The sequence below is a fragment of the Strigops habroptila genome, chromosome 19 (genome assembly GCF_004027225.2).
Source record: "Strigops habroptila isolate Jane chromosome 19, bStrHab1.2.pri, whole genome shotgun sequence".
NCBI classification, from domain to species: Eukaryota; Metazoa; Chordata; class Aves; order Psittaciformes; family Psittacidae; genus Strigops; species Strigops habroptila.
In genome coordinates, this window is record NC_044295.2 from 1584517 (window position 1) to 1598812 (window position 14296).

The window sequence follows — 14296 nt, forward strand, 5'->3', positions numbered from 1 at the left end:
GAGGACTACACCTCCCATCGTGCCCCGCGGCGGGCGCGGGTCGCGGCGCAGGCGCAGCGCGCACGGCGGGCACCGGGGCTGGCCGGGCTCTTTTGTTCGAGGGAGGCGGACGGAGAGCGGCCAGGCCCGCGGCGACACCGACCGGCCCCCGCCTGCAGCCCCTTCCCTCGGCGACGGTTGGCGGGGCTGTGCAAGGTGCGCGGCGGCCGCGGGCGGGGCCGGCGCGGAGGGTGGGTGAGGGGTGGGGGGGTGTGATGGGGGGCGTGGGGGGGGGCGGTGCTGTGGTAAAACCGGGCGCTATTGCGGGGGGGGACCGGGCGTTCCTGGGCGGGAGATGGGGATAAAGGGGGGGTAAAGGGGAGGTTTGGGGTGCGGGGGGTGGTTGTTGTGGGGGGGGGTGTGTTTGGGGCGCGGAGGGAAGCGCCAATGGGGGGGGTTTGGGGGTGCTGGCAGTGCTGTGCCCGGCAAAGGGCGGGGGGCGATGGGGATAGGACCGGGATAAAGCGGGGCCCCGGCGGTGCTTGGGGGAGAGGAAGAGCTGAGGGGTTGGGCAGAGGTGTGGGGGGGGCCCTTCGGGTTGAGGGGCTGGTGCGGAGGGTCCGGGTTTAGGGGTGGAAGTGTCCTTTGGGACCCCGCGCCGGGCGGGGAATGGGGCGTTTGGATGGGACGGGGCTTAAAAGAAGCGCCGGTGGAGCCGCTGTTCCCTGCGGGAGAGCTGCGGGAAGGGTGGGGGGGAGGCCGGGGAGGGAGGAGGGAGCGGGCTCCGGCCGCGGGGAGGGGACGAGTGTCAGCTTTTGGCGGGGAGAATGAGCGGGAAGCGCTCCGCGGGCTGTGGGAGGGCGGCAGCGGGACGGGGCTGAGCCCGCAGCAGGAAGAGCTGCTGCGGAGCGAACTAAAGGGGGGGGACATGGGGCTGGGGGAGAGCTCGGCGTGGGGTGATGGGAGGTTGTGGCTGGAAGCAGGGATGAGCTGGGGAAGGGGAAGGGGGAGACGCAGCAGGAGGTGATGTTGGGTCGAGTCCTGCTCTCCCGCAGCGTGGGGAGGGTGTCCTGGGCAGCGCTGGCTTCCTCCGGCTCCTTTGCTGGGGAAGGAGATTTGGGAGTCAATCCGTACTTGGAATGGGAGTTAATAAAGTTTGGGGGAAGAACAGGTCTTCTGGAAAGGGAAGATGGTGGAGCCAAAATGGGATTTGTACCTCTGGAGAAGGAGGTGCTGGATGTGGAGCTGTCCCTGGAGCACAGGGAATGGCTGGGAGGGCACTTTGGAGCAGGGCTGGGAAGCTGACCCACTCCTGGGTGGTGTGGACGAGGCGGCAGGGGCTGGCACCCAAGGTTGGGTGGGGAGTGCTGGGGACAAGGGGCTGAACGTGAAGGTCCCCGCGATGGGGCAGCGCTCGTTGGGGTTGGTGGGTTTGGAAGCAGCAAGTGTGTGTGTTTGTCCCTATAAAACTGAGGGATCGAAGCGGGAAGGGGTTTTCTGGCTGCATAATGACAGGCTCTGTCTGGGAAAGATTTTATTAACTGCAGAAAAACCCTAAATTCAAAATCCCTTGTGCATGGGAGAGAGGAAGGTGTTTGTGATGGGAGAGAATCACGGAATGATTTGGGATGAAGGGACCTTAAAGCTCCTCCAGTCCCAACCCCCTGCCATGGGCAGGGACACCTTCCACTAGAGCAGCTTGCTCCAAGCCCCTGTGTCCAACCTGGCCTTGAGCACTGCCAGGGATGGGGATGCCCCGTTGGGTCGGTGACCCAGGCACTGTTTCCTATCAGTCCTTGAGATCCTGGTAGTGGGAATGCTGAGGGTGAAGATGTGGCTGCTCCAACCCCTGCCCAGCGCCAGGGAGAGGCAAACCCAACCAGGTGTGGGAGCGCAGGCAGGAAGCTCCGCACACTCTGCACTGTCCATAGGGATGAAGGCTGGAGGGGAAGGTGCTGGGGGGGCCTGGGGTTGCCTATGAGGGGGACACAGTGTGGTGTCGGGGGCCCTGAAAAACCAGGAATCCCGCAGCACTCGGGGCAATGGTTTTTCCCTATGAAAGGGAGGAGAAGACTGCAAATCCCTGCTCCGATTCCAGGAGCATTTATCTGAGCTAGAGGAGTTCCAGCAGCTGTGTCCGCCTCTGTCACAGCATTCCTGGTGGCGTGGCAGGATTTCTTCCCTCAGGTTCTGCTTTTCATTCCTCCTGTTGCATGTGTGCTCCTCTGAACTCCAGAGCTGCTTTTTCTCCTGGCTTGAGGATTCAGCTGGGAATGAGGCGGCTGAACTTGGAGCTCGTGGCTTTCCTTTAGTTTGGTCTCAGCTCAAAGGCTCGAGCTTTGCTCTCCGACTTCCCGGGCGTGTTTTCTTGCTCTTCCCAGGTTCTGGAGAGTGGAAGCCTTAACGTGCTGCTTTCCCACTTCAAAAGAAAGATTCCTGCTGCCTTTCCCTGGCGCGTGCGGGATGCACTTGGCGTGCTCAGGAGCCTGGGAAGAGCCGAGCGATCGCAGCCAAGTTTGAGGGAGGCAGGAGGAGGGAATGTTTTAAGTTCAAAACTCCTGAAAGCTGAGCTGAACTCTTAATCCTTGAAGGAGCAGCCAATGGAACTAGTCTGTGCTCACACGAAACCTCGGGGGCTCCCCACGTTTCTTCTTCGGCTGCTCTTCCTTTGCCTTTGCTGAACCTGCTCCCACCGAGCCCAGCACCAGGCACCCCGGGAGCGTGTGGATAGAGCTTCCTGATCTTCCAGAGCCAGCGGAGGCTTTGGATCTCCCCTCCCAGCGGAGGGGAGGACGGGGTTTGTGCTTCCCTGGCAGTGCTGTCACTGCCTGGGTGCTGTTCTCTTGGTACCAGCATCTGACCCACCACCACGACCTGCTGTCAGCACCAGCTCTTGCTCCTCCGTGTGCTCCTCTTTCCCCCACAGCACAGTGGTGTGGTGGCACTGCCTTCATCCCAGGCCTCTCTTTGTGGCCTTTTAGCAGAGTTTGAATCCTTGTCCAGAGGCTTAGGTTATGTCCTGGATCCTTTTCCCCTGGAGCTGCACACCAAGAAATTCTCCTTTTGGTCTCTCCGTGCTCTGCTTTCCTCTTCACAAAGGCTTTCGGCTTCGAGCGTTAGGGAACAAGCAGCGAATGCGAATGGAAAGCTCTGGCATAGGCTCACCCCGAATTTGTCTTGCCATCATATTTTTTCAGCCTAAGCCAACTTTATTTCACACGTTAAGCATAAAAAATTGCAGCTGAGTTTTAGGAAACGTACAACTGGTGAGATCTCTCTCGGGCAGGACTCCCCCAGCCCTGAGTTCCATAGGCACGAGTCCGCTCATGGAAGCACCATGGGAGTTGTCTGTCCTCCCAAAAAATGCCCAAGCAAAACCCAACGGCTTCATCCCGCACCTCTGCATGGGTGTGAGATCCCTCTGGAGACGAGGGAGCAGAGCACAGGGTGAGTGTTCCCTGCGCTGCCTTTCCAAAGAGGTGGAACTCTCCCATCCCAAACCTCTCCCCCTTCCTCCAGCGACCAGAACCCAGCCAGTGCTTTGTTGCGAACGCCTCCAACCGAAGGGTTTGGATGTTCCTGGTCGCAGGAGGCTGAAATCCCTGTTCCACGGCAGCATTCCGGGCACGGAGGGTTTGGAGAGCAGCTTTGCAGCTAAAGCCCTGCACGAGTCCATACCCCCGGGGGGGCTGAGCCCCTTCCCCTCGCGCTGAGCTGTGTTTGCAGCGCAGCCAAGGGCCTGGCCGGCAGCTTCTCTCCGTGCTTGCAGCAGGCGCCGTGAGCTACAGCTCAGCCTTATCCCCTTGGATATCCCTTTATCCCCTCTGGTTTGCAGGCTCCAGAGGCAGAAGCACACGTTGGGGACAGCCTGTGAGCAGGCAGGCGGGTGCCAGCGCCGTGCCTAGCTGCAAGCAGGCACCTTGAGGAGCCGCAGGGGCAGAGCAGGGCTCTGCAGAGGGGTGATGCTGGTGCTCGGGGGTGTCAGTGGGGGCTCTGCGGGGTTGCTGCCTGCCAGCTGCTCACAGGATGGTTGCTGCAGCCCTTTGCACTGGGCTGTTTGTCCCTCCCCTTGGCAAGCTCTTTCTCGCAGCGCTCCTGGCCTTGGATTTGCATCCTTTACCCCAATAAAATGCTGGCTCTGTGCTGTTGCGTTGCTCTGTTGCCTCTCTCTATCTCCCTTTCCACACCTGCCTGTCCTCCACCACCTCGAGCTTCAGCAGCTCCCCTCTGGGCTCATCCGGGCCGAACTCTGCCGTTAAGCTCTGATCCAGCTGCCTTCTTGGGAAGCTGCTCGAGTGGCCCAGGGATCCAGCCCAGCACCCTGAGGTGCCTTGAAAACAAGTCCCTCTCCAAGCAGTAAGCACAGCGCTTTCCACTGAAGTCATCACAGAATCCCAGCCTGGTTTGGGTTGGAAAGGACCTTAAAGCTCATCCACGGGGCAGGGACACCTTCCACTAAAGCAGGTTGCTCCAAGCCCCTGTGTCCAACCTGGCCTTGAACACTGCCAGGGATGGGGCAGCCACAGCTTCTCTGGGCACCCTGTGCCAGCGCCTCAGCACCCTCACAGGGAAGAGCTTCTGCCTCATCTCGATCTAATCGAAGTCCGTTTGCCTGCAGCTGAACAGAAGTGGCTGCTGAGGGAGGGGGAGCCTCAGATCCCCCCCTCTGGGCTGTCCTGGAGTTTATTTGCTGCTCGTAGCTGCGACAGCATCTTCTTGGGAACCTCCTCAGCTGGGGCACACTCAGCTCTGGCCCCTTCTGCAGAGGAGGCGGATGGAGGGGAGGGAGGAAGGAGCTGCCTGAAGAATTCCAGCGTGAAACAGCAGCTCTGGGCTCCCTGCCGGGGCTGAGATGCTGGTGCCAGGAGCTCGGCCTCCTCCTCAGCCGCTCCACAGGCACCCCGGAGCCTTCCTGCCTCGGGGCTGCCTCTCTCTGGTGCCTGATTAAAGATGCTCTCGGTGTATTTCGGGAGCTGAGGAGGGAAAAGCCTCTCTGCGACGTGTTCCTGTGTGGCTGTTCCAGTGGGATGTATCCAGGGGGTTGGTTTTTTCCCCTCTTGGGCAATAAAACTTCATCCTGGAGCTGGGTGTGCTCTGGCATCCTCATGGGGGAAGCAATGCCTGTTTCTGGGAATATCCCCATCGCCACCTCAGCTGGACAGGGCAGGGATCTTCTGGAAAGGGGTTTAGTTGTCACTTTTGGCAGCCCCTGGAGCTCCAGAAGCAGAGCTCAGCGTGTAGAGCAGCAGAATCAGCTCTTCCCTTCTCCCCGCCTGCTCTGCGCCCTGCTCAGGTGCCAACCCCTGCTTTGAGCCCAGCAGTAAGAGCAAAGCAGGGGAGATCTCTAGCGCTAAACACGAGCAGAAGGAGGAACAGGCTTTTGGTGCAGAGCCTGGGCTCTGGGACCTCCTGCCTTGCTCAGCGAGCACCAAGCACCTCGAGATGCCAGCACCCACTGCCCTGCGAAGGGGAGATGGAAGATGATTGTCTGGCAGCAAGTGTGGGCCAAGCAGGAACACGTCGATGCAGCTCCTGCCAAGCAGGGAAGTGCAGCTTCTCCCTCTGAGCTCTTCCACGCTCCTCAGCTCCCTTCGAGCCCTGTTTTGGGATGGGGTGGTCTGGGGTGCGCTGTGCTCCCTCCCGTCCTCTCTGCTGTGGCTTCTGCTGCTCTGAACCGGTGACTCTGGAGCTCCATGGGGCTGGTTTGAAGCCTTCTCCTTTGCTACCCCACCAGCAGCACGTTGTGCCCCAGGGAGCTCATCCAGCTGCACCCCGAGAGCCGGGAATGCTGCTGAACCCTGACATCTCCTTCAGCCAGTGTGGATCTGCAGGAATTCTGGGTCCAGGTATAACCCAGGCCCGGTTCACAGAGAGTTTTTGCCCGAATGAAATCTGTTCTAGAAGGTTCATGCTAAACCTGAGTGGCAAAACGAGAACGATCCCAGGCAGGTAACGTGTCACCCCCTCACCGGGCGTCTTGCTTGGCAGAAAACAGGGATTTTTCCTGGCATTTCAAAGGAGTCGTGTTCCTCAGTGCTTGGGCAGCAGGGTGGGATTTTGGGGGGGCTGAGTCCTGTTGGAAGGAGACTCGGGACCTCCTGACCCTTTGGTTGGTGTCACTCAGTGCCGCTCCAGCGCGACGAGACCAGGGTCTTCATCGTAAAAACAAAACCCTTCCCAAATGCTCCACTGGTGCCTTGGCTGCTCCAGGGGGGACCTTCTGCTGTAACCAGGACCAAGCAAGAAGTGTCTGCGGAGCATTTGCCAGGAGCAGGGGTGGTTTTGGCAGGGCCGGGGTGGGCGCTGCCGTCGCCAGCAGCAGCAGCAGAGCCCGGCTGACCCGTGCGCTGCTCTGGGCTGGGTTTCAGGGGGAAGCGGGGGCCTCTCCGTGGTTTTTGGCTCTCTGAAGTGCTTCTCTGCAGGCTGGGGAAGCGCCCGGGGGCTCCCCATGGTGTGAGTGGAAAGCGGAGCTGCCCCATCACCCGTTACCTGAGCGGCTGCTGCCGCTTCCCAGCGAGCGCGGGATGTGCTGGCAGGAATCTTGGACTGTCCAAAGAGCTCTGAAAGAGAAGGAGGAAAAAGGAAGGGAAGTGTTTGGGGGGGGTTGGTGACTTTGGTGAATAGCACATCCATGGAGCAGCAAAGAGATGGACGTGGGGAGCTGGGTATCGGGGGCTGTGACTTGTATTTAACTGGGAGTAACTGTTTAGTAACTCTCAGTTCCTATCAGCAATGTGCTGCCTCCCTCCCACTGCCCCACGGCTCTGCAGATGCCTTCTGCCACCCCGGGCAGGGCTGAACTAAGCTGAAGGGGAGGTCAGCAAGGGGAGGAAAGGAGAGGACAGGGTGAGGGGAGACACGAAGGGCTCAGCAGAGGAAGGACGAGGTGTGGAGCAGTGGGGTGCTGCTTCCTTCGTGGCGGCCGATGAGCAACACACGAGAGCAGCGAGTTCAAGACGTGGTGTGCTGAAACCAGGGGCAAAATAAGGGTGGAATCAGGGAGAGAAACAGGCCAAAGCTGCGTGTCAGGCTCCTGCTGGAGGCTCCTCTTTGCCTTTTTGGCTGGCAGGGCCATCCCGGCCCAGCTCGTGGTGTGTTACCTGCTTTGTGTGAAGCAGTTTGCTCGCGAGCAGCATTCCTGCCTGGCGCTCCGTGTACCCAGCACATTGGCTGCCTGGCAGAGGCAAACCTGACCTTGACACCAACGTGTTGCTTCTCTCTCCTCCTTTAGCAGCGTCGCCCGTAAGCTGAAAAACTGGCCAGCACAATGGGAAAAAAACAGAACAAGAAGAAAGTGGAAGAGGTTTTAGAGGAAGAGGAGGAGGAGTATGTGGTGGAGAAGGTCCTGGATCGGCGAGTGGTGAAGGGCAAAGTGGAATACCTGCTGAAGTGGAAAGGCTTCTCGGAGTAAGTGCCTCCCTGCTGCTGCTGTGGGCTGGGGCTGGGCTGCTCCGGGGCGAGCATCTCCTCTGCCTTTGGCTCCCAAAGCTTCTGGGCTGGTGGCTCAGTGTCCCTGTGCCTCTCCTTGTCTGTAAAGTGGAGCTAAGAGGCCGAGGGCAGCCGGAAGGATGAAAGCAGCAGCGCTGAATGCCTCGAGCTCTAATCAGGGTGCGGAGAGCACAGCTTGGGTGAGAAAGTCCTGTTTCTGTCTCTGTGCAGTGCCCTGGTGGGGCTTCCCCCCTTAAACCTAGTGTGAAACAGGCACCCAGAGGAAATGAATTCCCTTTCTCTCCGGAGAAGGGAAATAGCTGCCCGGCCCTCTGGCATCCCTGCCTGGATCAGGGCAGGCTCCTGCTTCCCAGGGCGAGGACGCCCGCATCCACACTGCTGCTTCTGACCGCGTGTCCAGGGCTTTTCTAGGCGGGGAAAGCTGCAGCAAACAAGCACATAAAACTAAGCTGTTGTCTTGGATTGCAGTGAAGATAACACATGGGAGCCAGAGGAGAACCTCGACTGCCCAGACCTCATTGCAGAGTTCCTGCAGTCCCAGAAAACCGCACATGAGAGCGAGAAGTCCGAGGGGAGCAAGCGCAAAGCGGAGTCTGACACGGAGGATAAAGGGGAGGAGAGCAAACCAAAGAAGAAGAAGGAGGAGGTGAGGCGGGGGGGGGGGGGGGTTTACCCCTACATTTGGCAATGGAGCTGGAGCAGCCACGCTCCAAAACCTTGCTCCAACTGTTCTTAGGGACCTCAGAGCCAGGCCTAGCACTGAAAGGCCAGTGCTTGAACCAAATGGGTTTAGAGCACCAGCTTCTCCTGAAGAGCCACACAAGGGGGGAAACAGGAGGTTGGGGTTCCCTGGGGGAACAGGATGGAGCAGAGCACCTCCTGCTTGGGGTGCTCATAGCTCCTTGGGAATAGGGATGGTAAAAGGCTCTGCAGTCTGGGTTCATCCCAGGGGCTGCTGAGTGTTGGCCAGCACAAGAGTTTGACCAGCTTTGGAAAGGAGATCTCTGCTTTAGCTCCAGCAGGACACTTCGCCCTGGGGCCCAGCAGGACGGCCACTCTCTGCAGCAGGTTTGCACCTGAGTGATCTTCTCAGTTCCCTGCTGCCCTTAGTCGTTATTAGTCATTATTAGTCATTTAGATTAGACATTAGGCAGAAGCTCTTCTCTGTGCACAGAGCCGTAGAATCACAGAGTAATTTGGGGTGAAAAGGACCTTAAGATCATCCATTCCAACCCGCTGCCATGGGCAGGGACACCTCACACGTGTCGCCCAAGGCTCTGTCCAACCTGGCCTTGAACACTGCCAGGGATGGAGCATTCCCCACTTCTTTGGGCACCAGCACCTCACCACCGTCACAGGGAAGAACTTCTTCATGCACGAGGGCAACTGGCCCTGCCCCACTGAGCTCGGTTTGAGCATTGCTGAGAGCGGGTCAGCTCAAAACACGTGTGCTCGTTGCAGGCTGCTCCCTTGTTGTGTCTGGAACAGCCAAAAGTACCTTGTGCAACTGTCAGGTTTTACACGTTACAGGGTTTAAATGCAGTACACAGCGAGTGCTCTGCGCTGCTGAAGCTGTTGGCAGCAGCCAAAAATCATCGCTGCAGATGCTTAAAAATTGTCCGTACATTTCTCAGAACAAGAATTGTGCAGGTGAGAATGTGCTCGGGAGGCTCCGATGGGTTCAAACTGAAACATGGGAAGTTCAGGTTAGATCTGAGGCAGAAGCTCTTCCCTGTGAGGGTGCTGAGGCGCTGGCACAGGGTGCCCAGAGAAGCTGTGGCTGCCCCATCCCTGGCAGTGTTCAAGGCCAGGTTGGACACAGGGGCTTGGAGCAACCTGCTCTAGTGGAAGGTGTCCCTGCCCGGGGCAGGGGGTTGGAACTGGATGAGCTTTAAGGTCCCTTCAACCCAAACCAGGCTGGGGTTGTGGTCTGAGCGTCCAGCACGGCCTTTCTGAGCAGCCACCAGTGAGCACAGACGGGGCCGTGGCTGTCCCCCGGCGATGCCACAAGTGGCAACTTGTCTCTTTTCAGTCGGAGAAACCACGAGGCTTTGCCCGAGGATTTGAGCCCGAGCGGATCATCGGTGCCACGGATTCCAGCGGGGAGCTCATGTTCCTGATGAAGTGGTGAGTGTGTCTTTGTGTCTGTCACTTCTTCACTTATTCTGTGCCAGAGAGGGAAGGACCTGCGCCTGGGGAGGCCCTGCTACCCGGCATGAAATCTCTGGCGATGGCGCTGCTGCCTGAGGTGACCCTCTGCGCTGAGGCTAACGTGGATGTGAAACGAGCAGGTAGGGCCCTTGAGGGGGGTCGTGTGGCTCTTTAAGATGTCCCCCCCTGCAGCAGGCGCGAGCTTGGGGGAGAAAGAGGGGCACGGTGTCATGGCGCGGGCCGCAGCTTCCGAAGGCTGCGCCCAGAGGAGAGCCGTGACAGTGACCGTGTCCCCTCCGGCTGTAGTGACACAGGGCTTGTCGCTGGTGCAGGTGGGAGCCAAGCCAGGCAGGCGGAGCTGTGGGAGCCGTTGGCTTTTGCACCGTGTCAGAAGTACGGAGTGGCTGGGGGCAGGGCCGCAGCTTTCATTCGGCTTCTCCTTCCCCATCCCCGACAACACAGCGCTCAACTCACGCCTCACTTTTCCCTGGGCTCACGTGCTGCTTCTCCCTGCTCCGGAGCCACTCGGGAAGGGGGCGCTTGGATGCCCCGAGCACTTCGGGGGCTCCGTTTACCTGCTGCTTCTTGAGTTCTCTCCGGTCTCCGTTTCTTCCGCCTTCCCCCTCCGCAGCCCCCTAACTTGCACCTCTGCTCTGGCCTGTAGGAAGAACTCTGACGAGGCCGACCTGGTCCCTGCCAAGGAAGCCAACATCAAGTGCCCCCAGGTGGTCATCTCGTTCTATGAGGAGAGGTTGACATGGCATTCCTACCCCTCAGAGGACGATGACAAGAAAGAGGACAAGAACTAAGCCCTGGCACCCGCTCTGGCCAGCCTTTGTATAAAGATCTGAACTGTGGGTTTGAGCAAGAGGGAGAGAACGCAGCTCTGCTCGGTTGGGAGCGTAGAGATGGCTGGAGAAGATGCCCTTTGAAGAGACCAGTATGGTTTCTGTGCCCTGCAGCTGCTCAACTGCTTTCTGCAGCTTCATGCTGTGTACAGATTCAAACCAGCCCGGCTCAATTTTAGGGGGGGGGGGGGGAGGGGGAAGGAAGGGAAAGGCAGGGGGATGCTGGGGTGGGAATGAGGGGAGGAAAAGTGGGGTGTTTGTTTCAAAGCTGCCTATTCTGCAGCTTGAGGGGGAGAGGAAGCAAAGCCCCTTCCATGAAGGACTATCCCTGGTGCTGGGTGGGCTGGGGAAAGGGAGTGCAGATGGATACTGCTTATTCTTCAAAGACCATCTCAGCAACCCACAGCCTTCTTCCCAATAGTGTTAACTCTGCATTTTTACGGCGTAGCATGTGTGTAGGTTTTTGGGTTTGTTTCCTTTCTTCTTTTGTTTCTTTTGCTATTTACTGGTGTATTGGTTCAAGGGGGGGGGGGTGGGAGGGGGGAGGGATGTGGGGAAATTGGTCTCTTGTTTAACTGGGGAGGGAGGGAGGGACACGAGGTCTGGTGACGATGTTCCAGCTCATTTCCAGCTCTTTTGTAGACCCTGAATTCAGCAAAGCAAAGCAGAATAAAGGCAGGGGTGGGGGGGACAGAGTGGGGGGCACAGGGACACTGACGTGACACTCACACTGTGAACGTCCCGATCTCTGGAGCCGAGATCCTCAACCCCCTGCGAGCGATGTGGAAAGGGAGGGATGAGGGGAAGGGGGGTTTGGGGAGGGGAGGGGGGGACTTGTGAAAATGCAAACTTGTGATTCGTATTGTCCTGCAGCAGAACTGCCAGTTACTGACTCATGCATTGTATAGGGGGGGGATGGATTTTAACCCTTCAAAAGCCTTTCTTTCCATTACAAGGTGCTATTTCTCAAAACTGGGGGGCGGGGGGATGAGGGGAGAGACTTCTGACTGCTTGTTCCTTTTCTCACCTTCATCTGCCTATAGCCAGCCCGCAGCATTGGGAACCTTTCCGTTGTGGGAGGGAGAGGGAATCAACAGCAGCACAAGAAACCAACCCAATTCCATTGTATCCCTGCCCCATGGCGGGGAACGGGGTGGGGGGGTTGGAACTAGATGATCTTAAGGTCCTTTCCAACCCAAACCATGTCTTAGGATTGTATATTCTCCCTTAAGAAGCGATGGGTGGAGGAGGCCACACTTTGGTGCTGGAGCTGGACGCGTGACCCCCCCAATCTTCTCGAGTCGTCGTTCGTTTCTCGTTTTGTTCTTTTTGTTTTTTAAATCAGATTTATTACAAATCCTGATCTATTTAATGGCCGGAGCCCTGAGCCCCACCAGGCTCCCGGCCCCTCCTGCTGGGGTGGTATGTATCTAGACTTGCATTGTACAAACCTGTTGTTTTTTTAAGAGCATGTGTTTAGGTTTCTGTGAAGACGTTGTTGAACTGTAAAGTTACGTGTTTGGATTCGAAGTTCATCCCAAGCTCTGTCGGGTTGGGGTTTTTTTGGTTATGTTCTTTTTATTTTTTTGGTTATTTTTGGGGTTTTTTTTTTTGCTGTTTTGTTTGGTTTTTTTTTTTGTTTGGTCTCAATAAAATTTTAGATTTATAATCCTGATTTTTTTCTTCTCTACCAGCTCTTTGTGCATGACAATGAGTGACGAGGTGTAGAGAGCGGGGCACGGAGGGATGCGGCTGCGGCTCCCTGCGAGCAGGGGCAGCGCTGGTGCAGCCCAGCTCAGCCGCTGGCTCCCGACAGCAGCCGGAGCCGCTGAGCCTGGCTTCTGGTTTATGTTGGCTTCCATCTGGAGAAGAGAAATGGCCTAGAGGTTAGTGGCTAGAGCCCGGAGTTGAGTCTCACCCATGGAGACGATGAGTCGGGACCTCGTTTGGTTCCTTAGCCAGGGGTAAGTGTCCTTCACTTCCATTCTCAGCTCAACTTTGTGCTTAGGGATGGGGGTTTAAAGCTCTGGCAGTGGTTCTGGTGACCGGTTGGTTGAAGATGGTCTCCTGTTGTATTCCTGGTGTGGACTTGCCGAGGGCTGGAAGCTCCTGTGTGTGTGGAGAAGAGGAGACTCGTCCTCCTGTGCGCTTGTACGGAGAGCAGAGTGGGCTGAAGCGCTTCTAAGAGGAGGATTGTGGCTCCTGCCTCACGGGTTTCCATTGCTGCCAGGGTGCAGGATGGAGCAGGGAGGCTTTGGGTGGTGGTCAGAGCAGAGCAGGGGCTCCAGCGGCCCCTCAAGGGCTGCAAAACCCCTGGAAACCCAGGTCATTTGCAGCAGCACAGCCTGTCCCCAGCGGGACGGTGAAACCTCTGCCCTGCCCCAGCAGAAGCAGCAATTAAACCTGTATTAATCACTGGCTGGAGAAGGGGGAACGGCCACTTAATTGACCCGAGGAAGGCTGCAGCTCCCGGGGGAGGCGCGGGGCGATCGATCGCAGCGGGGAGCTGGAGGATGCGCGTTGCTGCAGGCCGGGGGCCGTACCGAGTGTGTGGGGCTCCTGTGAGCTACAGGCAGGCTCCTGCTGCTTGGATGTGTTGTGTGTGGCACCGTGGAAGCGGGATGCAGCACCTCTGGAGGAACCGAGGCACAGGAGAGTGGTCTCATGGCCCTTGTGACGTGCTCCGGGCTGGACCTGAAGTGGGGCAGAGGCAGAAAGCCGAGGGCTCGGGCAGCAGCAGCGCTTCGAAGGGCCCTGCTGGTGCCTGAGTGCTTCCTGCTGCCGGAAAGGCAAGGGCTGCACTTGGTGCTGGGTTGGCAGCAGTGACAGCAGCGGGGTTGTGACCTCCTCCAGAACCACTGTCACCAAAACCATCCTAAACCACCCCCCCAAAGGAGTAGCTGCAGTAAGAACCCTCAAGGCCAGGAGGAGAGGCAGGAAGCGCCACAGAGGATGGGTATTGATGCTTCATGTTCCCCTTGGCTGAGCTGTTGGCATGTGTGGAGCGGGCCTGGGCTCAGCACCGGCAGCAGACGTGGATGGACTCTTCCAGTCCCATAAGGAGAGGTTTAATGCTGGAAAACAACATTTTTCCCCATTGGAAGCCCGGTGGCAGTCAATTGAGGAGCTTCTGCTTCCGATTCTGGCTGTGCCTTGGCTCAGGGAGGTGCCTGAGGCTGGTGGTCACAAAGCTTTGGTGCCGTGTCTCACCCAGACACCCCGGCTTTCATTGCCAGGCTCTAGTGGATGCTCAGGAACTGCTCCATAATCATGCCACGAGATGGAAAACCCACAGCAGCTACAAGCAGCCGTGTCAGGGTATTCAAGCCTTAGAGAAAGGCATCGCTAAGCGAGGCACATCTCGTGCCGGTGGGGTGCTGAGCCACCAGGCAGCCATCCCAAGCTGCTGCCTGACGGTGCAGTGATTCAGCACCAGCCCAAGGGCTCGCCGGTGCCTCAGCAGTTCCCAGCAGCGCTTTTCCAGCCCCGCTTGGTTCGGTGTCTGCTGCAGGGCCCGGGCTCCTGCCTGGCCCGAGGGGGGGCTGTTTGTTGGCAGCAGCCCGGCTGCAGGGCAGCCTGACCCCCTCCTCCCGTGCTGCAGAGCCTGGGCCTGCCCTTGCGCCTGGCTGGATGCGAACCCGGCTCTGCCAAGGCAATGGGGCTGAAACCAAGGGCTGGAGCCAGCAGCGGGCTCGCAGCCAGAGCCGGGCAGAGCCCTCGCGGGGGGGGTGCTCCAAACCCGGAGCCCTCTCGGCACAGGGTGGGTGAAGGGCTCCCTGGGAGGGCAATGGGGCAGGAGCCAGCCTGCAGAGCCCCATATAAACACACTGGTGATGGACCAGCCCTTGGCTCTGGAACCAGCACTACAG

General features: G+C 58.5%; 1 protein-coding gene across 2 annotated transcripts; it reads left to right on the top strand.

Moving 5' to 3' along the window:
• The first annotated feature begins 31 nt into the window (after positions 1 to 31).
• CBX1 (chromobox 1) lies at positions 32 to 12851 on the top strand. 2 transcript variants are annotated; one of them, XM_030508980.1, is made up of 6 exons: positions 32 to 195; positions 7211 to 7386; positions 7897 to 8074; positions 9461 to 9555; positions 10244 to 12313; positions 12436 to 12851. In XM_030508980.1, the coding sequence occupies exons 2-5, from the start codon at positions 7247 to 7249 to the stop codon at positions 10386 to 10388; spliced, it is 558 nt and encodes a 185-aa protein (XP_030364840.1). In that variant the 5' UTR covers positions 32 to 195; positions 7211 to 7246; the 3' UTR covers positions 10389 to 12313; positions 12436 to 12851. The 2 variants fall into 2 exon arrangements, with proteins under 2 accessions (XP_030364840.1, XP_030364841.1); XM_030508981.1 differs by having other exon boundaries at positions 51 to 195; positions 7214 to 7386.
• Positions 12852 to 14296: the final 1445 nt, after the last annotated feature.